The sequence below is a fragment of the Strongylocentrotus purpuratus genome, unplaced genomic scaffold (genome assembly GCF_000002235.5).
Source record: "Strongylocentrotus purpuratus isolate Spur 01 unplaced genomic scaffold, Spur_5.0 spur5_scaffold_4, whole genome shotgun sequence".
In the NCBI taxonomy this organism is placed as follows: domain Eukaryota; kingdom Metazoa; phylum Echinodermata; class Echinoidea; order Camarodonta; family Strongylocentrotidae; genus Strongylocentrotus; species Strongylocentrotus purpuratus.
The window spans coordinates 30,428,731-30,454,104 of NW_022145610.1; the positions used below are offsets into that span (position 1 = coordinate 30,428,731).

General features: G+C 36.4%; 1 protein-coding gene across 3 annotated transcripts in view; it reads right to left on the bottom strand.

Annotated features, from left to right (window-relative positions):
- Window positions 1-25,374, bottom strand: part of LOC115929009 (V-type proton ATPase 116 kDa subunit a-like) — a 42,366-nt gene that overhangs the window by 11,646 nt on the left and 5,346 nt on the right. Inside the window, exons 1-17 of one of the 3 annotated variants that reach the window (XM_030997025.1) lie at window positions 22,998-23,121; window positions 19,996-20,165; window positions 19,574-19,652; window positions 18,380-18,477; window positions 17,084-17,212; window positions 12,095-12,198; window positions 10,265-10,391; window positions 9,657-9,739; window positions 9,058-9,151; window positions 8,175-8,387; window positions 7,531-7,681; window positions 6,707-6,846; window positions 5,111-5,256; window positions 2,891-2,981; window positions 2,101-2,219; window positions 1,334-1,541; window positions 112-219 (exon numbers count right to left, since the gene is read on the bottom strand). In XM_030997025.1, coding sequence (XP_030852885.1) covers window positions 112-219; window positions 1,334-1,541; window positions 2,101-2,219; window positions 2,891-2,981; window positions 5,111-5,256; window positions 6,707-6,846; window positions 7,531-7,681; window positions 8,175-8,387; window positions 9,058-9,151; window positions 9,657-9,739; window positions 10,265-10,391; window positions 12,095-12,198; window positions 17,084-17,212; window positions 18,380-18,477; window positions 19,574-19,652; window positions 19,996-20,112 — 2,007 coding nt within the window. In that variant the 5' untranslated portion in view covers window positions 20,113-20,165; window positions 22,998-23,121. Of the gene's footprint in view, window positions 1-111; window positions 220-1,333; window positions 1,542-2,100; window positions 2,220-2,890; window positions 2,982-5,110; window positions 5,257-6,706; window positions 6,847-7,530; window positions 7,682-8,174; window positions 8,388-9,057; window positions 9,152-9,656; window positions 9,740-10,264; window positions 10,392-12,094; window positions 12,199-17,083; window positions 17,213-18,379; window positions 18,478-19,573; window positions 19,653-19,995; window positions 20,166-22,997; window positions 23,122-25,374 lie in introns of those variants that run through there. The other 2 variants (XM_030997026.1, XM_030997024.1) reach the window with 2 other exon arrangements.

Here is a 25,374-nt window from a genome sequence, read left to right on the forward strand (position 1 = left end):
GACGTCGCGCCCCCCGCGGAGCCTTAGCGTATTACTTATATAGATTGTTATTTAATCCAAATTGTCAAATGTGCATTGAGCACACAGACAACATAAGGGAAAATAACTGACCTTCTTCACTTTCTTGTCGTGCTGTAACTTCATAATTATAGGTTTAGGAAACAACATCCAAGGGATGCATGCAACACCGATGATGATCAAAATCTTCTGGATTTCCACCTGAAAGAGCATGGAAAAAAATAGGAATAACATAAAATAACCTCTTCTGTACATGGTATATTTAGCTAGTAGGAATTGTAATCGTTTGTTAAAATTTCAATGAAAGAGAGAGAGAGAGGAGGGGAGGGAGGGAAAGGGGAGAGAGAGAGAGAGAGAGAGAGGAGGAGAGGGGGAGAGGGAGAGAGAGGGAGAGAGAGGAGAGAGGGAGAGAGAGAGAGGGAGGGAGAGAGAGAGAGAGAGAGAGAGTGAGAAAGAGATGAAAAGGACTACTGTGTACAAGATACATCTCACATGCTGTCTTTGTTGGCACTACCGTATTTGGATGAATTCAATGAAGGCCTCCATTCTACGTGAAAAATCAGTGGCATATTTGGGGTAAAATATAAAGTTGAGTACTAGTCATGCCATTACACTATGAAGGAATCCATCTAGAAGTTATCAGGAAAGGTTGACTGCGTAGTATATTTTTAAGAACACTCCATACTATGAGGTTTCTAATCAAGTTTTCTGAAAATCACACGGTGAAAAGCACTGTACACAAATAAGAGTACATTTCCTTTTGTTTTGATGATTAAAAAAACCTCAAAGGCTACACCAATTCTTATAATCAACCTTACTCACTTGCTCCTATGGTTTCTCAATGTAATTACGTGACCAGAACTCGACTACATCTTTAAACTTAACTTTAGTTAATATGTTACTCAGCTTAAAGGGCCACTCTAACCCAACTAACATAGCCTTTCAAAACATGAATACACCTCTACTTATTAATATTCCAGCCTCTGATTTTTCAGAAAATCTCTAAATTGACCAAAAAATGATAATAGCCATCCATTTTTCACAGTTCTCACGCTTGCTGGGCTACGCCCCTCGAAAAAAAAGGTAATACGGTCACGTGGCTTGATGACGCATTTGATGTCATTGCGGGCATGTCCGATTTGATAGTTTGATAATTTCATAATTAGGAATGACGAAATTGCCAGAAACGTACTAGGATTATCAAGTGCATATTATTTTTCAGATAAATGTCCTTTAAACAAAAATGAATATCATACTTTGCCTTTTAAAAGACATTAAAATGCCTATATCATCCTCCTTTTGTATGCTTGCTTACCTGACCGGGGAACATGACTGGATCGGGTGGAGTCAGAAGTCCCATATTGATGAGGGTGAGGATGAGGCTGGGGGCATTATGCATGTTCCAAACATCGATGAAGAGCCACTTGTAGAAGATGAGAAACACCAGATAGCCGAAGATGGAGAGCATGAATATCAACTGGGGCAGAAACTCGCACCAGATATTGATCGACCTCTTGAAGTGCCTGGAAGTAAACAAGATGTCATTTAACCCTATGTTAACCGGGGGTACTTGAAGTGACTTGGAGGCACCATATGCACCTCTTGAGGTGGATATTGTCAAACCAGAACCTTCCAGATTTGCACAAGTTCCATGATACAAAGTAAAAAAATCACAACTGACGTACCACTACAATATAGTTGCCGGTTTTCTGGTTTTAAAGTAGGTGAAAGTGATACATATATCTGCTGTTAGATAACTGGGGGGTGTTTCACAAAGATTCTAAGTCGGACTTAACTCTAAGTTGGACTTAAATATCATGGAGAGCCATTTGTAGCCTTATAATGAAATATATTCAAAAGCAAAAATTGAAGTATTTTAGACTTTTCATAAATTTCACATCAAGAGCATGAAATCTCCCATGATAATAGAAAATATGAATGCTTGGAATCAACATTTTATGCCTTTTAAAATAACTTTTACAAAATATTTTCAAGGATGCTAATGGCTTTCCATAATTGTTTAGTCCAACTTAGAAGTTAATTTTGACTTATGATCTTTGTGAAACACCCCCCAGGACTCACATGTGGTTGAAGAGACTGAGAATGACTCCAAACAACATCTGACCAATCCCAAAGATGACGGACATCTTCATCTTGAAGGAATTTAAGAAGTTGATCTTATTGGAGGCCAGCTGCCAAATCTAAAATAATAATAATAATAATAATATGAAGAAACATGAAGTCATTCATATACACATTTAGTACATAATGTGTTTCTGTCAAAGAGTTTGAAAATCATTTCTGTTCTTAGTTAGTGCTAAATATTCAATTCAACATTTGAATTTTTACTGACCATTTTGCTTAGCTAAAAATTAAATGCATGCAAACATACTTTCTCCGTGTACAGGCAGCTTACTACAAGCTGCGTATGAAAAACGACTTTTGGGTTAACTGCCAGACAAGGCTACCAAAATAATTGGCTTAAGGCTGCTAGGGAGAAATCTTGAACTTGGCCAAAAACCTTAACTGAATACCAAAGTCGGATGAAAACTTGTTAACATACTTATATTTAGTATTGCACTGAATTCTGTTATCAAACAAGTGAACATTCTTTGGATCTACTCCAAATGAATGCATCCTGTTCTTTTTTTTTATACAGCAAACTGCTGTAAGGTTTAGATTTCCCAAACATTAGAAATACATTTCTGGGCCCCGTCTTAGAGTTGATATCAATCGTAACTATGTACATAAGAGATAGGAGACTGCAAAATTGCGATTGATTGGATGACTTGCGATTGATGTGGATCAATCGTAACTCTTTGTAAGACGGGGCCAAGATATTCATTGGATAAAAAAGACTCTGAGCACTTACTGGATCTACTCCAAATGGATAAGGGTCTGTTTCATTGAAAGTCAACTTTGGATCCAAGACAAGGGAGATGTCCTGTTCCAATAGTTCGTGACTGAAACAAAACAAAACAAATCATAACAGTCTAAGCAATGTGTGTGTGTGTGTATTGGGTTTTTACAGACGTGTATCAATCAGATATGATTAAATACGTCTGCGGACCGACCTTTAAACGTCACCCTCTGAAAGACGCGACTCAGTTTCGAACCTGCGTCCTCGGCTGAATCAGTTTGTAACTTCCACTTTTAGGTGGATTACAGGCGAATGCCACAACGCCTAGTTGATAACTGCTCCTTATAAAGCATTTTACAAGTCACAAATGTCCAAAATGCTCATGTATTATTGTAACCCTGGTCATATGAATAAATTGCTGTTCTGCACACGATAGTGGACATTCTCCACTCTCTGGGGAGCATTCCAGCCAGTTGCCCTTGGACAGGCCTGTACAAGCCAACTTAGCACATGGGTGGAGAAGAATAATGTAGATTAATTGCTATGCTCAAGGACATATATGTACATACCATGCCAGGTCTTGAACCCACACCTTTAGCATTTTCGGTAAAGTGATTATACCAGTCGACCTTGACATATATACACCTCTCCTACATGCTACTATATATAGCATTGTTTATATACCTCATTTTAAGATTCTTTACTAATCCTGTCTTCTGATTGGTTGAAAATGCAGTCATGTTCTTAACCATGCCCGCTAATTGAAATTCATAGTCATTTTTCCCGGCTCTACCGGTTTATATCCATTTTTCATAGCACTGTTTCCATGGCTGTGAAACGTGACGTCATTTTGCTGCGATCCCCATTTTGGTTTACGTGTTACCGTATAAGTTTCTTTTGTGCGATGACCGATGCGCAATACCGTTAACGGTGTTTGAGTGCAATTCGATTTTGGTCGCTGCATTCAGGCGACGAATCTACCAATCCACGCAGCGCAGACGACCGATCGCCATTTTGTGTACTAGTCTCGATCACAAAATACTGGGGTTTTTTGTTTCCAATTTTTTGTCAATAAAGAGGCAAAATGGAGGACACAGCTATGCCAAGATTTCAACTTATGGATGACATTCAGCTGCAAGACTTAATCGATTCTGCTGATAGCAAAAATACGAAGTATGCAGTAAAATATGGCATTAAAATATTTGAAGAGTTCTTGCGAAATGTCAACACGGACCTCGGAGATGTAAACAGACTTCCGAATGCAGACCTGGACAACGTTTGGTATTCCCTGTTCTACTGGAGCACAGCTTGTTGGATTTCATACTGTACACAAGTTATTGTTGGTGTTAATATTCATGACTTCAAAGAGATGGAAACCTAAATGGGTGAGTCAACATTTTCCTTTTTTTCGGTATATAAAATATATATTGACTGCTTTTAATATTTGAGGCATAGTTGTTTCTATAGGGTCTCGGGAAACTCACAACCTGCTATGACCCCGCGGCGCAAGCGCCTTGGGGTCATAGCAGGTTGTGAGTTTCCCTTGACCCTATAGAAACCACTATGCCTCTCAAAGCAGTCAATATATCCTTAATATTTCATGACAGTCCCTTGTACATTCTTGTTCTAATGACCCAATCAATGTGACTTTATCAAATACCATCACTAAGACTTTCAAGAAATCAACTTGGGACAATTTCAATACCCAATTTAAATAATGCCTACAGAAATCCTGTTTGGATTACGTAATGTCGCTGTATCCTTCGAACATTTCATCATGAGATGCACAAGGCTATTTAATTTGCCTTAGGTTGACTTTATGTAAGTTTTTGAGATCATGTTATCAGTAATGGTCTAGTGGATAATTCACCCAACTGCAGATCACGGTTCGAGTCCCGCCGCAGCACTAATGTCCTTTGGCAAGACGTTAATCTACATTTGCCACTCTCCACCCAGGTGTTAAATGGGTACCTGGTAGGATGCGTAAGTTAATGTGGTTGGATGAGCAAGTGTGCGCTTGTAAAATGGCGACTGGCTGGAATGCTCCCCAGGGAGTGGAGAATGTGCATACATTGTGTGCAGGTAAGCCTGAATCCGATGAAAAAGGTAATAATATATCTGTAAAGCCCTTAGACACATCCTTGAATCGATGTATTGGGCGCTATATAAATGCGGGATATTATTATTATTATTATAGCAAAGTAATATTCAATTATTAATTATAATACTCACGAATAATCTGCAGCAGACACGTTCCAGGTGGATCCAAAAATGTTGAATGATTTGGAGAAGCAGTCGTTGTAGACAAAGCCAGTGTAGATCGAGAAGAAGCCCATCATCATCAGTACGTACCTTCCTCCATACACAGTGCCAAACATCTACAAAGAAAGTAGAAATGATTATAATAATTATAATTATATTTGCTTATATAGCGCCTAACACTTGCTTTATCAGAAGTCTCTAAGCGCTCTACAATAATGCAGCATAATTTCCCTGCATGGCTTTAGCAGAGCAGCTGTCATGCGTGCTGCGTTTTAAGGAATAAATTCCTACCAGATTTAGCTAGTACATCTAAAAGGCTACAATCTAAATGATACAACTGCTCCTAGTAAGGGGGTGGACCCAGGACTTGTGTACAGCAGGGGGGGGGGGGGGGGGGAAGGGGAATCCTCTCGTTAATTTCATAGTTATTTCACTTACAAAATGTCAGAAGGTTCTTGAGGTGATCCTAAATACACAACATCCTCCTCGTTCCCCAATCTGCCTATATCACAGATAGAATCTGCCGAAATCACAGGTTGAATTAACAAGCCATGTACAAAACACGGATGCTTATTCATCACCTTGAACTCACTTTAGAGTTTGTAAATCTTAGGTTAATCTTATCCCAAATAAGATTTACAAATACATGTATATTCACATTTATGAAGGTGTTGGATTAACACAGACCCTTTTCTTTCTTCTTCTCGTTTGCATCTGAAGAAATGATCGATTTTGGTTTACATACAATGGTAAATTGAGTCCCAAACATAGGAGGTTTTATGAACACAGGCTATTAATTCTCAAATGTATTCGTCCCAAATGAATAGATTGGAAGATTAGCATGATATTGCACTTCACCCCCCCCCCCCCCCCACTCTGTTCACCCCCTGTGACCCCCTTCACTATCCAACTAAATTACCTGATAGTTGGATTGAGAGGTGTAGAGTTGCTTCTTTGGGTATTTACATAACAAATTTTGTATACCACAAAGTAAAAATGGAACAAAGGACTTGAAGGCATCGTCCTAAAGGTCGCACTTACGGTCTCTAAACCAACCTTACCTTAATAGGACAAAGGACGCCTGGGTAAAAGACTTAAACATCATCTCAAAGTACATAACCCTACATACCCTAATCCTAACAGGACATAGGATAGATGAAACAAAGGACTAGAAGACATCACTCCAATGGTCACACTTACCTCATGATCGGCAACGGACCCTAACACTAACCAACCCTTAATAGGACATGGGACACATGGGGTAAAAGACTTAAAAACATTGTCTCAAGACGTGACCATACATGCCATAATCCTAAATCTAACACGACATAGGATTGATGAAATAAAGGACTTGAAGACATCACTCCAAAGTTCACACTTACCTTATGGTTGGCTACGGACCCTAACACTAACCAAACCTTTATAGGACATGGGACACATGGGCCAAAAGTCTTGACAACATCATCTCAAAGGACATAATCATACATGCCATAATCCTAAATCTAACAGGACATAGGATTGATGAAACAAAGGACTTGAAGACATCACTCCAAAGGTCACACTTACCTCATGGTTGGCTAGGGAGGCGTGGAGTTGTTTCTCTCTCAACACCAGCCACAGTCCAAAGAGGAACATGATCGTGCCGTGACCGAGATCCCCAAACATGATGGAGAAGAGGAACGGATAGGTGATGATCGTGAAAGGAGCTGCAGACAGAAGCAAAACAAAAGAAACATGTATTACCGTTCGTTTGCATACGTCACCGTTTTTTAACGCATACCTAACAGTACGTAATCTCAAATTTGTCTATGTTATAACACACAGATAGGTGGGTATACCTAGGACCATTGTTGCACACAGCTACTTCTTTCTGGGTAAAAAAATATTTAAAAAGGTACATATGTTTAGAAATACATTTCAAAACTACAAATAACTATTTAACCAAGAGTTTTGTTTAGACCCTTCTGCTGGGCACACAATGATTTGTACATGTGGAAAAGGAGAAAGTGTACAGATTTTTGACACATATCTAAAGACATCAAAAGATATTCTTTATTGCGCATAACAATCATACCTCATTTTCTGATCTTTTATCCCTGCTTTTGTTGAATTTTACAAGCTTTAACGATAAGCAAACACGAACATGTGAAATTAACAAAAGTATTTTCAAGCCTGTTCTTGAGCTCACATTCTTGAAGGGCCTACAAATAATAGTGGTACACATTCTCACAGTTTCTTAATGCAGCCCTGTTAACATATGACATGATGCCACCTTTAAAACACCAGTGGCAATATAAAATGACTGAATAGTAATCCACTTAAACCATTTATTATGGCTATTTTTTTGGAGGCGGTTCAAAAGATCATATGTAAATCATAGTTTATCTGACCTGGATTGACCTCTCCATAGGTGCAAACACCATAGGCATCGACCAGACTCTGGAAGCAGGAGGTGAACTTGTTGACCTTGTTATACGTCGGTGGGTCTTCGCTGGTCTCCATGCGATTCAGAATGGACGGAACTGTTGAGCCACTTCTCTCCTGCATTTCAAACAAATGGTAAAAATGGTGTTTAAAATAGGGGTCATATAAAAATTATAATAATAAAAGCTCACATTTATAATGCATGTAATACTTTGTTTCTAGGCGCATCACACATTATTACCTCAGTCATCGGATTCAGGCTTACCCGCAACACAATGTATGCACATTTTCCACTCCTTGGGGAGCATTCATATATCGGAGCTGAACTCTTCATTGCTGTGCATTTGCCTTGCATTGCATATTCAATAATATAATAAATAATAAAAACGGTGCTTATAAAGCGCTTACTACCAAACTCTCTAAGCGCTATAACAAACAAAATACAATGATAAACAATTAGTATTATATAGTTAACAAAACAAAAAAAGTGCAGATAAACCTACAAATTACAATACATACAAAATATACATCAATGTGAACAGAGTAAGTTAATCATTAAAAGCAATTTTGAATAGATGTGTAATGTATTTTCAAGATGTGTACTACTCACAGTGCCTCGTCTGAGGGCCATCTGGATCTTGTCCAAGTCGGTGATTGGACACCAGCATTCCGCGATGAGGCACTTCTGGGTGACGTCCAGGTTGAAGAGATTGAGGGTGTGGTAGATGGCCTTGAGCTTGCGTACCTTGATGAACCACACCCGCACGTTCTTGGCAGCAGAGACCAGGACGCGCTGACGATGCTCATCTGTCTGGCTTATGACCTGTGGAGGGACAACAGCATTAACAACAATGGTGTTGACTCTTTCACTTCTAATGGCAGATTGAACCACCCATGTATTCATATTTATAACAAATAACACTTTTACATGCAAATACCCTCCCCCAAAACAACAAACAAACAAATTTTCAACTTAAAATTCAAACTTGGTTCATGAAAGTTAGATATCATGGAATAACATTTCATCAGGTTGAATATTGAAGAAAAAAAGAAAAAAAAGAAAGATTGAAAAATGATCTTAAGGTATATTATCAGTATTTTTATTATACTGTTATTATTATTTGTTCAAACACGTGTCGGAAAGCATGAACTAGGACTGTGGCAGAAGGTCTGAGACTAGCGAACCTTGATAATATTAATAATATTAATGATAATAATAAAAACCTTGCTTATAAAGCGCTGTCTCTAAGGATGCTAAAGACTTGACCGCATAGAAAGAAGGCCTATTTTAGAATAAATTTTATACCCAATTCAAAAGTAGGGGATAAATGGATGATGAATGGAAATGATGATGACCATGATGAAAATGATTATGATTATGAGGATAATGATGATAATGATGATGATCATCATCATGATGAAGATGAAGATGATGATTATGTTGACAATGAGGACGATGATGATGACGATGGCTCAAGAGCCCCATTACTCACCACTTGTAGATCCTCTATCCTAGTCATGACACCAATGGCCGTCTCCCTTCGCTCTGCCTGAGTCTCATGGCAGGGGTATAGAGTCGCACGGAACCTGTCAACAAAACCGTAGAATTGTGAAAATCCCTGGAAAGAACATAGAACTCTTTGTGGTACTCCTTCCTTAGCAACTAAAATCAGCATCCAAAGGTGTCACATTCTTATTTGTTTACAGAAATAGATTTTATTTCCTTCTTCAGTATTTCAGAGTCCATCATAATATTTTCCTGCTCACAACTCATGGTATTTCATATGTTTTAGAGTATAACCATTCATATTCAAATATAATCTACATTCTAATAAAATCTAGTCATGAACATAATATCATTTCGGTAAAAGATATTTCTGCATAACTCTCAAATATTGCTTTAAGGAAAAATATCTGATGAAAGGGATTTCCATATCTACTCCATTTTTTATTAGCTGTTTCAATTCAAGGTTATCCCCTGCTCTGGGACTACAAGTCCTTTGACATATTCAATAGCTCTACGCTAGTGCATAGGTAATAACAAGGCAATGAAATTCACGGCCATTCTTAGAATAATTATCAATCGGTTTACCCTTCACATATCTTCTTGACTCTGCTTTTGAGCTGGTCTCCCTGAAAGAAGATGATGAAGACAGACTTCTGGACTTGATCTCCCTGCAAAGAGGTTATAAGAAGAGGAAGAAAAGGACTCAAATGAAACAAAATGCAAACATTGATCAAACCTGTCTAATCCACTTGGTAATGCCTTCCTATCAACATGATTTCTGTCTTTTAAAGATAAGCTTGAGTTTGGTAATGATAGAAAATAAATTCTCACATCATCAAACAAAACCTACACTGAATGTTCAAGATTACAAATAAATGACATAATAATAATAATAATATTTAATTTTTATATAGCGCTTTATACAAATGTCTCTTAGCGCTTTACAAGTATATTATTACCCCGGACATGTGCCAAACGATTTTGGTAAAAAATATATAGGGGCTGCTATCTCATCAACTCAGCTCTCAATTAACATAAGAAAAAGAGGATCATGGGGGACCAATGGTCACCGATTAGGCATTGTTTACTATATAGAGGAAGCAAGTAGCTACAAGTAGTACAGTGGGGTTTTAAGTGATAAATGTGGTCCCTATAGCCGTCAACAATAACAATGACGGTGATCTTTTACTCACGGTGCTTGGATCCTCTAGGGCAGTATCGATCTCAGCTTGACGGAGGAACACGTTGCCACGGCAAACACGCCACAACATCTGCTCAAAAGCGTGGATGCGTTCACGCTGGATAACCCCAGCAACAAATCTGAATAAAGGAGAAACAAATATTAGAATGAAGTGTATATGAGTGAATATCTTGCACTCTCCCTTACATCACCATCAATGAACAAACTGATATGGCTGTAAGTAATTTACCCCTATAAATAAAAACAGACCTTCTATCATAAAATATTTTTATCAATATTGGTCAATAACCACCTTAAATGCCATTTTTTTTAAATCCTACAATCCTAATTACAATGCAATGAATGTGTTGTGGTGCATAAAGTCATGAAGTATGTGTTTATGTAGTTTCAGTTTTAGTTTAAAGGTAAACATCCAAAATAAATAATTTAAAACCTGACTTTTGAACCTATCCATATGAAAATATAAAATCTGAAAGAATTAGGCTACTAGATTTGTGATGTGCTGTTTTTTTTTTTTTTTTTTTAAATCAAAAAAATAAATAATGTTTTTATTTGTCTGTTTCTTGATTTTTTAAATTTTTAATAGAAAATAATTCACACTTGCCCAATCCCTTGATCTATTTAGACATAGTAGTAATGCAATATGTTCCATATCTAAGAGTTTTGCATTACTGGTAAGTAGAGGGATACCAAAGAATAACAACGAATTACAAACATTGTATTAAAACGCTGTGTGATGCAAGTTGCTAGCGAATTCTAATACCTTCTACTACACTCTTGTCTATTTGCTAACAAATCAACCCATATAATAGAGTAAATACAATTATAGTGACCGCTGTGTGCTATCATATGTAATGTGAGAGTTTCTGCACCTGTGTCTAGTGTACATGTAAATTAAGTTTTATCATAAATTCAGGTTCTATTTGTTCAGCCTTTAGTACTAGGATAACTCCATGGCTTCATACCACTCTTATCTCCCTTTCTATCCCTATTTGAGTGTGTTTTAAAAGAACAATGAGCATGGAATCCAATTCCAAACTGGGTTGTCTCTTTAGGGGCTTAATGTCATCCTTTACTTTATTCATACTTCTCAAGTCATATATCCTTACAATGTGTGGTAAAGTTCTCATTTGATTTTTCATCGAATTTAGATAAATACACATTAGCTTTACACAACTTATTTATTTAATGTGATTGGCCCTCTTGAAAATTGATTTAATAGGCCACTTTTATAATGTAATCCAATTTAACGCACGAACCTTTGTAAAGTGCCTCGTTACAAACAATTTTATTCACCTGTTACAAATAATTGTATTTCAGTAGTCAGTGGGAATTGCATACAGTATGTATTGTCAGGTAGGACAAGCAATGATGTTTGTACTACTTATCAACAACTAATGTATGCAATTTGCATTCTGACTATTGTAATAGAATTATTTGTAACAGGTAAATAAAATAAATTATAACAAGGCACTTACAAGATTTTAAATTTTATTACACAACGAGTATGGCACATCGAAAAAATGGCAACATAACAGCATTTTTCTCTTCGTATTCATAGAAAGCAGCTAATGCCTCGGTCACATCTTCGCGTATTTGGCTTGCATATTGCTGCATCTTTATGGCAAGCCGTTTTAACATTTATTCCTATTTCTTGATATCAAGAATTACCATTGCTTTACATCAGAAAATCTTATCTTGATATCAAGAATTCATTTCTTGAAATAGGAGTAAATGTTAAAACGGCTTGCCATAAAAATGCAGCAATACGCAAGCCAAATACGCAAAGGTGTGACTGAGGCATTTACATGTAGGTACATACCCCAGTCTCATAGTGCGTCCAATCATGGGTCCGTCGTCCCCTAGCAGCTTGTGAGCTTCCTCCATGCCGTCACCATCGTGCATCTGCTGGTGGTGGAATTCAGCCTGGAGTTTAGAAATGTCCCACACACACAAACAGACAAACAGACACACAAACACAGGCAGACAGACAGACAGACATGCAAGAGCACGAAGACCACGACAGAAACAGGTAGATATACAGCCCCATTCCCCAGTGGGTGCAGAGTGAGGGGAGATGGGGGTAGTGGTGAGGAGAGATAGGGGTAGTGGGGAACAGGGAAGGGGGTGTTTGAAGAGGCGCAGACAGAATGCATTTTTTTTTTTTTTGATGGACGGGTAAGATGCATAGGCAATACATGTGAACAACAAACATGAGTAGAATACAGTGCACATAGCAGAGACCCAGTAACAGCAGACGGAAGACGGATTCATACACAAAAGAGAGACAGGGTGCAGTGCAGAATTTTATTGGGTAAATGATGGGCACAATTCACCACAATGCACCAAGAACCAGAAAAAAGCAAGAATGAAAACCATGAATTCATATTTTAAGCAAGCAGTAAGAGGTACCAGATTGAAAGTAAATTGTAGAGAAACAGTTTAGAATTCAACAGCATCCAAGCCCCCAAACCAGGCATATAGGAGATATTTAAAAAAATAAAAAATAAAAAATAAAAAAAATTATCCATTTAATGGCAAAAGAAAGAAGAAGGATTAATTTCACCAAGTATGCAAAGCAAAAAATATTGAAAAATTGATTAGGAATATTTATAAATAAATAGACATAGATAGTAGTTTATTCAAGAAGTTTAAAGAAGTATAAAACAGTTTAGTGAAAAGACAAACATGAGAATTTTTTTCATAAATTGAATAAGCAGGTAAAAGAAATTTGTTCACCAGTGTGAATGACATAAAGAGATTAAAAAAAAAAAACAGAAATTAAATTTTGTTTGAATGGAACATGCCAAGCATTAAATACACGAAGGGTTACATGAAAATGGGAAATTAAATGGTTAGTGCACAATTCAACAAAACATGTGATGGGTGTTAATATACAAAATGCAATAAAAACATACAACTCAAATGGATTAGTCAATTAAATCATTTAAATTCAAAGCATGCATTTTAATTCAGGCCATTATAATCGATGCACAAATGCGGGAGGATGGTGAGGGGAGAATGAAGTATGGAGTGTGAAAATAGTAGGATGAAAGGTAGGTATGCACAGTACATGTGTGAAAGAGAGAAACATGAAAAGGGCGGGGTACAAAAAAAGAAACAGGAAATATATGTCAGCTGGGGTGCAATGAGTGTAACTTCTGAATGAAAAAAGTTGACAAATTCATTAAATAATTAGGAACATTACCCTTTCATAGTTATTGGCCCGAATTCACACACACACAAAAACTAATGCTCCCCCCCCCCTGAAAAGGGCGGGGTACAAAAAAAGAACAGGAAATATATAATGTCAGCTAGAGTGCAATGAGTGTAACTTCTGAATGAAAAAAGTTGACAAATTCATTGAATAATTAGATACATTACCCTTTACCGGTAATAGTTATTGGCCCGAATTCACACACACAAAAAAAACTAATGCCCCCCCCCCCCCCCCCCCCCCCCCCCCCCCGAAGCGAAATAATGGCCGGCACAATTTTGAAATTTCAAATTGATTTCAAATCCTGGATCCGCGCCTGTACAAGTTGATCTATTTTTTTTGGGGGGGGGGGGACTGGATAGGATTGGATGTACATGTATAGAGTTGTGTATTTATTTCCTAACATATGTAAATGAATGATAAGTGGGGGAAATGTTATGTAACATATTATGTGGTCGGTAATGAATGTGGACAAATTATTCACAACAGTCTATGCACATATATATATTATATGGTTGCCATAAAATTACATAAATCTGCTTATCTCTTAACTATAAATACAAAAACAAATGCCTCAAAACACGCATTTTCGAATTTAGAGTTATGCTTAAATGTACACAACCTTTTCTGAATACATGTATACAAAAACATGCTTCTCAGTCAATTTGTATGCAATCACCTATAACTTTTGCATGTGGACATTTATGGACGGAATCTTTAATGAATATATTTAGAACGAACGGTCAGAAAATCATTCATTCATATGCATGTTTCAGTCGTAGCTAGGTAAGAAATGGCCTTAAACAGATTATTCATCAGTACATGTACATGCAATATTTCACATACATGTATTATAGATTCATGAAAAGAATGGGATGTTGAACAAAAAAATTCCTTAGATGCATTAATACTGAGTAGAATACGAAATAAATGCATCATGAACATTAATGAATATAATAAGTCTGCAAATTATAATCTGAAACGCTAACCATCATGCAATCATGCGTAACTTCCTTATTAAACACCTAACAATTTATGTAAATGTTGTTAGGAGTCCTGTATATTTTGATAGCCTTTCCAATGCAAAAAAAGAAAAGATTAAAACAAATTTTCACCCTAAAACAGTGACAAAAAGTCAGAAAAATAAAAATCATAGATAAATTGATAGAGACTGGTAATCTGAGAGCAAAAAGCCAGACACGGTAACACCGACAAGGATAAAATCAAGATGCTGTAAATTCAGGAGAAAGGCCAAATAAATATTAAAGAAAAATACTGAGTGGTTTGAAAGTAGTTCTAGCTAAAACAGGCACCAATTAATTCCTCCGGTCTCTTTGCAAAGTAATCTGAATGGGACTTTAAACCAAGTGGTTCACAATCTAAATACATGTATACCAATATAGACTTGTTATCCTTAAAGCCTGTCTGCACTAGTTTGACCAGGGGATGAGACATGCCTGCAAGATCATTGACAGGTGGTTATCTCATCAATTCAGCTCTCAATTAACATAAGAAAAAGAGGATCATGGGGGATCAACAGGCACCGATTAGGCATTGTTTGCTATATAGAAGGTGCAAGTAGCTGTAAGTAGTGCAGTGGGGATTTAAGTATCACATGTTCCATTCTGAGATTATTTGCTCAAAATGTTTGAAGTTTTTGCTCCAAAAATCATCAGTGCTTTAATTATATGTAATTCAATGGTAAAGCCTTTAGAATTTCTTCAGTTTTTTGTATATGTTTTATTTTGTTAAATTTTGTACAGGTTACCTGTACACGTAACCTTTTTATAATGAATTTAGGAATATTGCTATATTGTCTATGAAAATCACTATAATCATGCAGATGTTAGACAGCTTGTAATGTTAATCTCCAAAGACATAAGAAATGTTGCTTATCTAAAATGTTGACTAATGTATTCACCCAATGCCATAGATTCAATGTAGGGCCCGCCAAGTTCTAGTAGGAAATGGCTTAACACTCGTAACATGATTACTGAAAAATGACCCAAACATGCAAGGCAACTGAAGAATGCATCTTGACAATGACAACAGCTATAACAAGAGCTGATAGAACTGACATTGAAAGTAAAACAAAATTCCCAAAAGGAAGCTGAAAAAGAAGAAGCGACAAAGGCTTCAAGACGGTACCAAATTAAGATATGACAAACACAACTGAAATAATCTCCATTTATTGAAAGTGAAGACATAAATAACTCAAACTAATTCATAACAGATTAACTCTCTGAACATGTTGTCCTATGGGCAGCTTTTGAGCCATGAGATAATGTGATACCCCTTATGACTTATGATTCCTTTTTTTAAGTGTGATTGCTTTCCCACAAAGATATTAATAACATCATATCTTTATTACAAGAGGTAAATTAATGTGAAACCAATCAAAAATCATCTATTTTTTTTTTAGGGTAATTGCTTTCGCCCAAAAAGTTTGGATCCCACCATGGATATGTCCAGTGGCATATTTAGACAATCATGCTCAGAGATTGTAACGTTTCATTACCGTTGACAAGCTCAGTAAGAATGTCTGTAAGAATGTCAAAGAAGAATAGAAACTCTCTGTAAATTAATGTGCTTTAATACATTTGAATCATGGCTGTTTCTGCAGAATAATGTAAAAATACTTCCCTAATACACAGTAAGTATAAAAGTAGATCACAAACATAGAGATCTTTAAATTTGTCCCCCCCCCCCTCCCCCGTCTTTACCCAAACAACATATATTTGTTTGTAAGCTTACAACGAGACAGTACTGACCTGATATTATAAATTCATTGGTCTAGGTTTTAAGTCAAGTGTCATGGTAAGGATAAAAATAGTGGGGGGGGGGGGGGAGGCAGAGGTGAGAGTTGACAAGGATACAAGGGGATCTTCAAAGAAATGTATACCAGTTGGATTCACCCTTGAAAGATAATCTCACATGCTAAAGTCCTGTATGTGCTGCACAATACGATACCTGCGCCCCGTTTCTTAAAAGCCGTTATCAATACCAAGTGCCGAAATTCTATGACAAGTTGGCTCGCAACCAATCAAACGCAACTATTTCAGTAGCTTATTGTAACTCGTTATTGACAACAAGTATTATGAAATGGGGCCCTGATCAAGCCTGAAATCGTAATATGGCCTGAATACTGGCATCCTTGCACAAATGATTGAGTAGTATATACTCCCTACTGTTTCAAATAATATCAGCTGAAAAGAATCCAACTCTTTCAGTAGCTTATTGTAACTCGTTATTGACAAGTATTATGAAATGGGGCCCCGATCGGGCCGGAAATCGTCATATGGCCTGAATACTGGCATCCTTGCACAAATGATAGAGTAATATATATATATATATGAAGAGTTTAATTCCCAAAGGAGCTAAATCCATTTTTGTAACTTGAGAGAAAAACGCATTTGTTTACCAGATTTTGTACAGGCGTCTACAAAAAAGTGATATTAGAGGGTGCATTTTTTTATAATTGCTCCCAAAATTTACTCAATTTTCATCAAAAGTAGATTTAACTCCTTTTGGAATTAAACTCTTCATATACTCCCTACTGTTTCAAATAATTTCAGCTGAAAAGAAAAGGCATACCTCATCAAAGAAGTGCTGGGTCTTGCGCAGGATGTGCTTGAGCTCAGTCAGCTCCAAGAAGTTCCTCTTGAGTGCTTCTTGGTTGGTGTTGACTTCCTTTAGTTCATTCTCCAGCTTTTCAAAGCAGGCCTGCAGTAAACAAAGACACAAGAGACAGAGGCACATGTAGAGAGACGAAACGAGGAGAAGAGAAAGTGTCAGTAGATAAACAAAGAGGTACTTGCAGTTTTAAAGGGATTGGGTAACTTTGTGGCAGATTCTGAAACAAAATCCTGGATTTAGCTCCTGCTGCAATGATAGTAATAAACCTTTAGGTCAGTCAGGAACCCCATTACTTTTAAAAGCCGATCGCCTGTCTGATTATCAAGATATTTATGATTGATGCCTTCAAATTCTGCAAAATTGGTTTTGTCCATACTTGGAATAACAAGCTAGACATATAACATCAATTAAATCGCTGGTCTAATCTAAATAAACTTTGATCTCTTTTCATTTTCACAACTTCTTTTATGCATACTGGCCACTAGCACTCATATTCATCATGCAGTGATGCTCATGACGCTTAGACATTATTACCCTGGTTATAGCCGAGCTGCCAAAGTAACTAGTGCTCAAGCATATCAGGTACCCATTTACACCTGGGTGGAGAGTAGCAAATCAAGATTAGCGTCTTGCCAAAGGAAATGAAAGCACGGCTGGGATTTGAAAAATTACAACGATTGCTCTTTTTTTATTTTCCTGTTATTGGAACTTTTCCTTTACTCTGTATATTTATCTCAATAATGTAAGAAGACGTCAACACATGGTAATCCCACATATTATTTGCAAAATAGAGCTAGAAAAAAATCTGATACTGAGAGGCATTCAAGGCCTGCAATTGGACAAAATCATGAAAGCTGCCACCCATTTCTTTTAAATTTTGACTATAAATCCAGGGGGTGTTTCATAAAGCTGTTCATAAAGTTATGCATGACTTTACAAACGACTTGAATATGAAGTGCAAGATAGGATGCCCTAAGTTTTTCCTGATGATTTTACAAAGTGTGACTACATTTCCAATAACCTCAGTTAAATTATGGCAAAAAATGTACTTTTATTATAAATATTTGTTATAATAAGAATGTTAATCTACATCTACACAGTTAAACTTTAGTTGATGCAGTAAAAATTGATTGAGCATCCCATTTGGCTTTTCATATTTAAGTCGTTTGCACAGTCATGCGTAACTTTGTGTGAACAGCTTCATGAAACACCCCCTAGTTGCTAACATGGCTTCAAACTTTACTCCAAGGTTACCTCTAGATCAATCATCTCCCTCGGCGCAGGCGCGTCAGGGTTTTCTCCAGTATCCAAGATAGGGATACCAGCTCTCAGGATCTCCTTCTCAAGATATCCTACAACAAAGAATAACATGAGGTTACAATAAGGGACAAGCACTGAGAGATATCCTACAATAAAGAATAACATGAGGTTACAATAAGGGACAAGCACCGAGAGATATCCTACAATAAAGAATAGCATGAGGTTAAAAAAAAGGGACAAGCACCGAGAGATATCCTACAATAAAGAATAACACGAGGATAAAATAAGGGACAAGTACCGAGAGATATATATATATATATACTTGAGGTTATTGGTCCTGTCCAGTTTCACTGAAAAGGTGTATCTGGGCCCTGTTTCATGAAACTGGTTATCACTAACAAGTGCTAAATTTCTATGACAAATTTGCTCTCAGCCAATCAAATGCCACGATTTCAGTAGCTTATAACAGTTATTGCTACTTGTTATTGATAACAAGTTTCATGAAACAGGACCCTGATCAGTAATGCGACATTGAGAAATAGTTCCTTTACCATAATCATTACAAAGATAACTTATTTTGGTAAGCTTTGGCTTGCTGTGCTGCAAGCCCATCAAGGCCCTGTTTCATAAAACTTGATATCAAACAAGTTACAATAACTGTAATAAGGTACTGAAATAGTGGCATTTGATCACCCGAGAGCAAAACTGTCATAAAAATTGAGCATTTGTTATTGATAACAAGTTTCATGAAACAGAACCCACAAGCTCAGAAGAAGCATACGGTGCTCACAGCTAATGAAACCTTATAGGTAAAGACCAGTTTTGGAAACGCCCCCCTCTCAAAAAATGAAATGGAAGCTCCGATTACCAATCATGTGAAAGAATACGTTTTAACTAATGCGTGATGATACAAATTTTGCCGCGAAACCGCCTACTAATTGATATATTTGGTAGATATCAAGCACGTGTCGCGTAGTCCTTCTGTGCTTGTAACTTTACCAAGACTCAGCCAAATATATTATCATTTTTATGATTCCAGAACCTTGCAGTACACACCAATACTTATATGCTTGATGATCAACCTTTTCTGATCGATTCCACCATGTTTCTTTCACAATGCAATCGCATGACCAGAATTGGTCTATACCTTTAAGCATGTAGTGAAACAGCAATGAGTTTCCTACTTACGTAGCTTCCTTTCCATCTCATCACACCGCCTCACTTCGTTGACAAATTTTCGTTGGAAAGCATTCACATCTGGATTTAACTGCAATGAAGACAGTACAAACAAATACAAAAATGAGATACATCAAAGTACCTGGTCAAAATACACAATAATGATCATCTCCTATGACACAAAGGCCTACTAAACGGAGCAATACAGATAAATAGAGAATTCTAATTATGAAACTAAAAGTACTTCTTTGTAATTAATGTACATATACAGTATATATGACATGTTTAAGTGGTTTGATAAAGAAAGAGAAAATTAAATCAGGTACGGTACACAACTATTTTCTCAGAGCTGTTGGGCAAGTTTAGGTTGTGAGTGAGTTGATAATAGGTTTTAGAGAGATACATTGGATCAGTCTAAGATTATGGATACTTACATCTCTAAACTGGACCAGACCCAGTTCTCCCAACTCTGCTACACATGCATAGGCCGCCTCAGACTGCAAGAATAGCTGGGCCAGGCACATCCCCTCACTACGGTACAAGGAACCCATCTTGGCCCTGTGTACTCGTCTTCCTTCTTGAGAATCTTTTCAGCTCACTGAAACTATATTTCATTTGATAAAAAAGAAAAAAGTATTAAAATAAATCATTAAGAATTTCAAATAGATGCGTGTATACTTTGTATAACAGACATTTGCATTTAACAGCAACATACATAGCACTGGACATAACAAAAACGAGGTAATTCAGAGCAACAAAAATAACAAAAAATATGAAACAAATTATTAGAAGGGCCATAACAAGAAGGAATATAGGCAGGGAGCAATGTTATTCCTTTGACAAACACAGACGAACACACATAATAGCACAAATACATACATGTACAACTTTTATACAGACCAAGTTCTGGGTCTCGTCTTCAGAGAAGTTTTTAATTGATCCACATTGTTTGCACGGCCTCTAATCAATCACAAATCGTTAATTTTCCTATCTCTCTTGTTCAAAGTACACAGTCGCAATTAATGTCAAGTTGTGACTAAATTGAATCAATTGTAAACTCTTTTTGAGATCAAACTCTCGTCTGCACTACAGTTTTCGACAATGGGCAGAAATATGTGATTTTTTCTAGTGATAAATGTACCAGTAATAAGATTATTACAAAGCCTTGGATATCAACAAAGAAAATAATAACACTAAACACAATTTGTATTTTTCTATTGAGAAGGTATTGTTCAAAAACATGATCTGCATTTATACACAAATACTGCTAGAGGTATATCAACCTTAATCTCAGAGTTTGTGTAACTGATTATCACCTTCAAACTGACTTTATCACATTGCCAATCTGGACCTTTGAAAGCAAACATCCACTTCAAGGGTGCTTATGACGAAAACAGTTTTTATATAAAGATGGCCATGAATAATCAAATACGATTGAGCAAGTTGGGAGATAAAATTTCAATAAATTATATCAAATACCAGATATTCAATATGTACAGTAAATGAAGAATAATGTTGGGCTAGGCCGCTAGATCAGCCTATTGAAAAAACCAGTAAGAGTTATAAAACTGTATTCCACTGCACTTTGTACTCTTACCGGTGATTAAAAATTACAAAATAACATCCTGAATTTATGCGTTTTATAGTGTCTATATTATGATGCCAATAAGAACACCACGACCATTACTTTATTTCTTTGCCACTATACAGGCAGAACAAGCAATGACTTTGCAATTTAAAAAAATACTGTATTGAGGTCATATGACTGTATAATGTGTAATTTTGTATGTACATACATTTACACTTCTCTTTTATTGTGGATGAAATGACTTAAAGATTTAAGCTGGTATTTTGACTAATACATACAGGTACAAATTTACAAAGAAACTGTATGAATACTTTCCGAGGGTACATGTATATGTACATGTACATGTACGCATTCTAGCAAATGTACATGAAGCATAGACATGTACCGGTATACAGAGTGTCTAGAACTGGGTATACATGTAAACGTACATGTATGCATTTTATATCTACCGTATTACATCATTTTACATGCCATGATCTGAAGATGGAAAATGGTCTTGCAAGAGATCTCCTACACGAGTATACATCAGAATGATCAGAGTTCCTACATGTACACACCAGACTTGCTGGATTTCCAATTTATTAACTGTACATGTGCTGTATTGTGTGTCCAATATGGAAAAAACTACTGGTACTACTATTTACATTCACTATCAGAGGGCATACAAATTACAATCTGGCTTGGTAGATTATTTACATAATCTCTAGACCTATTCTTGTCTTCGATTTAGGAAAAATACTTTGAAAATGATAAGAAAATTGACACGAAACAGGTAACAAACATATCCAATTTTAAATCATGACCTTTATAAGTTTATTTGGACATTTGATGAATATTTACTTCATATTTTAGTAGGGTATCTCCACGCCAGAGTTACCAGTAAGTTAAGGGTCAAATTTTGGATAGACTTATGAACTAGTCTAGATCTAGATTTAGTAGTCTAACTTAGACCTAGATCTAGATCTGGGGTCCAGACAACTCGCCACAAAGACAACCCGCCCCAAGACAACCCGCCACAATACCCTGGACATCCTGCCACAATACCCTGGGCATACAAATTACAATCTGGCTTGGTAGATTATTTACAAAGTATTTTGAGGGGGAAAATATCCCAGGGGTTTAGATTCTTCAATGGTACCGGTATTTATGAAAGCAGAACCACAGCAGAACTTATTATTTTTTTTAATACCCCCGGTAAGTTTTTTTCGTGGGGGGGGGGGGGGGTATAACTAAATATTGGCAAATAATGTGATTTACCTGACTGAAAAATGTACAGTTTATCTTTTTATCTCTTTTTTTTCCTTCGATTTCAGCAATGAAAGTAAAATAGAGATGAAAATGAAGATGTTGCAATAATGCTTAAAGAGGGTGAAAACAAGAATCAGAATAGTGAAATGAATGGTGCCTTTCTTCAACTTTTTAATTATCTATATACAGAGTTTGAATAATCTGGTGAACTTTCTTTTTATGATAGAGGGGAAAGGATATTGAGCTCTCTGCAATGAATAAAGATGTACAGCAACCCTGGGCAGCAAGATATAGCTATAGTACATGTAAGTTCAAGAAATAAATAAAGTAAATAAGAAGCATAAAGAAGAAAAAAAATCAACAACATCCAACAAAAGCAAATAGGATAAAAGCATACAGCATGAATCTACAGTGTAAGATTATGAACTGTTTTTGCCAATGTTGGTCCTTGGTTGGCTACACTGTATGGAATTTAGTAAAAGTTAATTCAACTTAATAGTTACTTATTTCACACAAGTAAAAACAAAGTCAAAAAACAATGGAATTATATTCTCTTTAGATCAATTCAACTGACTCAAAAAACAAATCAAAATAGCTTACCACCTACTGCCTACTCAATGAAAGGACTCATATATACATGTATATGAAGATGTATTCTCTACAATGTACATGCATGTACAACACCTCTCTTACTGCAAACCACTCTTTCTGATTCCCTTCCAAGCAATCGGGAGTCCAGCCTCTTGCCAATCCTGGCAAGTTTTGACTAGTCATATCAACAGGAAATGAAACCAATGCAGACATTGGCTATGACAGGATGCCACTCATACCTGTACTTTCAATATCAAGAGCTTGCCATACTGTCGTCTGTGTAGTATTTATGTTCATGACAAGAGCTGTGATTAATGAGACATACATGTATACTGAACTTCCTTTCAAATAAGTTTCGATATCAGTAATACACGTTCGTACAGTTATTACATTATATTACAAGGAATTCAAATGCTTCTTTAAAAAAAAAAAAAATCTAACAAACAAAAAAAGTACAATAACAAGCAAAGTTGTAACTTACATACCACACTGCCTGATTAATATGTTTTATCAAACTTTTATGACACGTTTGAATAAAATTCTTCAAATACGGATGTCAAATGCCAAATAAGCAATCATTGAAATGTAGCAGAGCATGATGACCTGATGATGACAAACTAACAAACTTAGTTATAAATGCACCGGACACAAGGCCTCTTCACAACTTCAGTTTACAAAAATGCACATGTAATGCCCAGGGCTGTATTCATTGACATAGTCTATCATCCTATAGAGTACCAAAGTGTGAACGTTATACATGTATTCGCTCTTACACGTATCGTAAATCTCCATGTATAAGACACATTTTTTGGCTGCCGAAAAAAAAGTTGGGGTGCGTCTTATACACAGGTATAATTTTTTTTTATATAATTAAAAAAAAAAAGTTCTGATTTATGCCTGGCAATGTCTCCCAGCTCAGTAATCGGTGTGTTGACTCAACACTCGGAAACTAGAACAACACTACCCGCATGTCTGGATTTCTGTTTGGACTTAGAAGAAAATTTGTCTGTCATCTTTAATTTTAAAAACAACATTGTTACTATTAGTGCTGTTATCAAACGTTTAACCGTCCGGTATCCGACCGACCACGGCCCTATCCATTTTCAATTTGACGGTTTTGTTTTCCTGTTTTTTTTTGTTTTTTTTTAATCAAAAGAAATCACATTATTAGCATATATAATGTACATAATTAGAAACAAAAGCACTGAACAAAAACAGAGACTTAACTGTTGGGCATGCATTAGAATAATGACTGGGTTTCACTTTATTCATCAAGTTTTGCCGATATTATAGTCATCATAAGTCAACCCTGACTGATGAATGTTGAATTGCAGAGCAACAATCTACAGTACACGATAATAATCAATTGAAAGATTGTAGATTGAGAAGACTCATAAAACTTAAGTTCCCAGCCTTGAAATACAAGCAAAAACAGCACAATACTTGACTGATGCCATATTTTAAATCCCAAATCCTGACCTCTGCAATATCACGATCGTGAGCTACAGGTATAAGCATGAATACACGTGCATACTAGACTCATCAGCTTCATAAACAAAGTGAAACCCAGTCATTGTTCCAAAGCATGCCCGACAGTAAAGTCTCTGTTTTTGTTCAGTGATTTTGTTTTTGATAAATGTGAATTATTTGTGAATAGACCTAGATCTAGATCTATCATGATTTCTTCTAATTTTCCAATTAAAACACAATTTTTATATATTTTTTAAATGGCGCTAGTTCAGCTAGCGAACGTAAACTAAGATTACATTCGCTAACTTAACACATGCGCCCGCACCCGACCATCGGGATGGTATGTAATTGTATTGTGCTGCAGTTTGCCGTGAATCCCATGAGAAAGTGCATAGACCTCTAATACTCTCTAGACCTATTCTTGTCTTCGATTTAGGAAAAATACTCTGAAAATGATAAGAAAATTGACACGAAACAGGTAACAAACATATCCAATTTTAAATCATGACCTTTATAAGTTTATTTGGACATTTGATGAATATTTACTTCATGTTTTAGTAGGGTATCTCCACGCCAGAGTTACCAGTAAGTTAAGGGTCAAATTTTGGATAGACTTATGAACTAGTCTAGATCTAGATTTAGTAGACTAGAGTAAAGGAGCCCGTTTTCGGCCACTTAAGACAAAATCCTATTTTTAGGACCCTTTACTTCCTATTTATTATCATTTTTTGTTCAAATCATGAAGCAAATATTATTATTATTTAAACAAAAAAAGAATCCCAGAAAAAAATCACGAATTGCCATGACAATATTCATTTCAATTTTCACTGTTTTGGAGCCAGTTATCGGCCGAGCGTTTCAGTTTACGGCCGCATGTACAAAGTCAATAGGAAGCGCTCGCGCGCGCCGTGCGTTT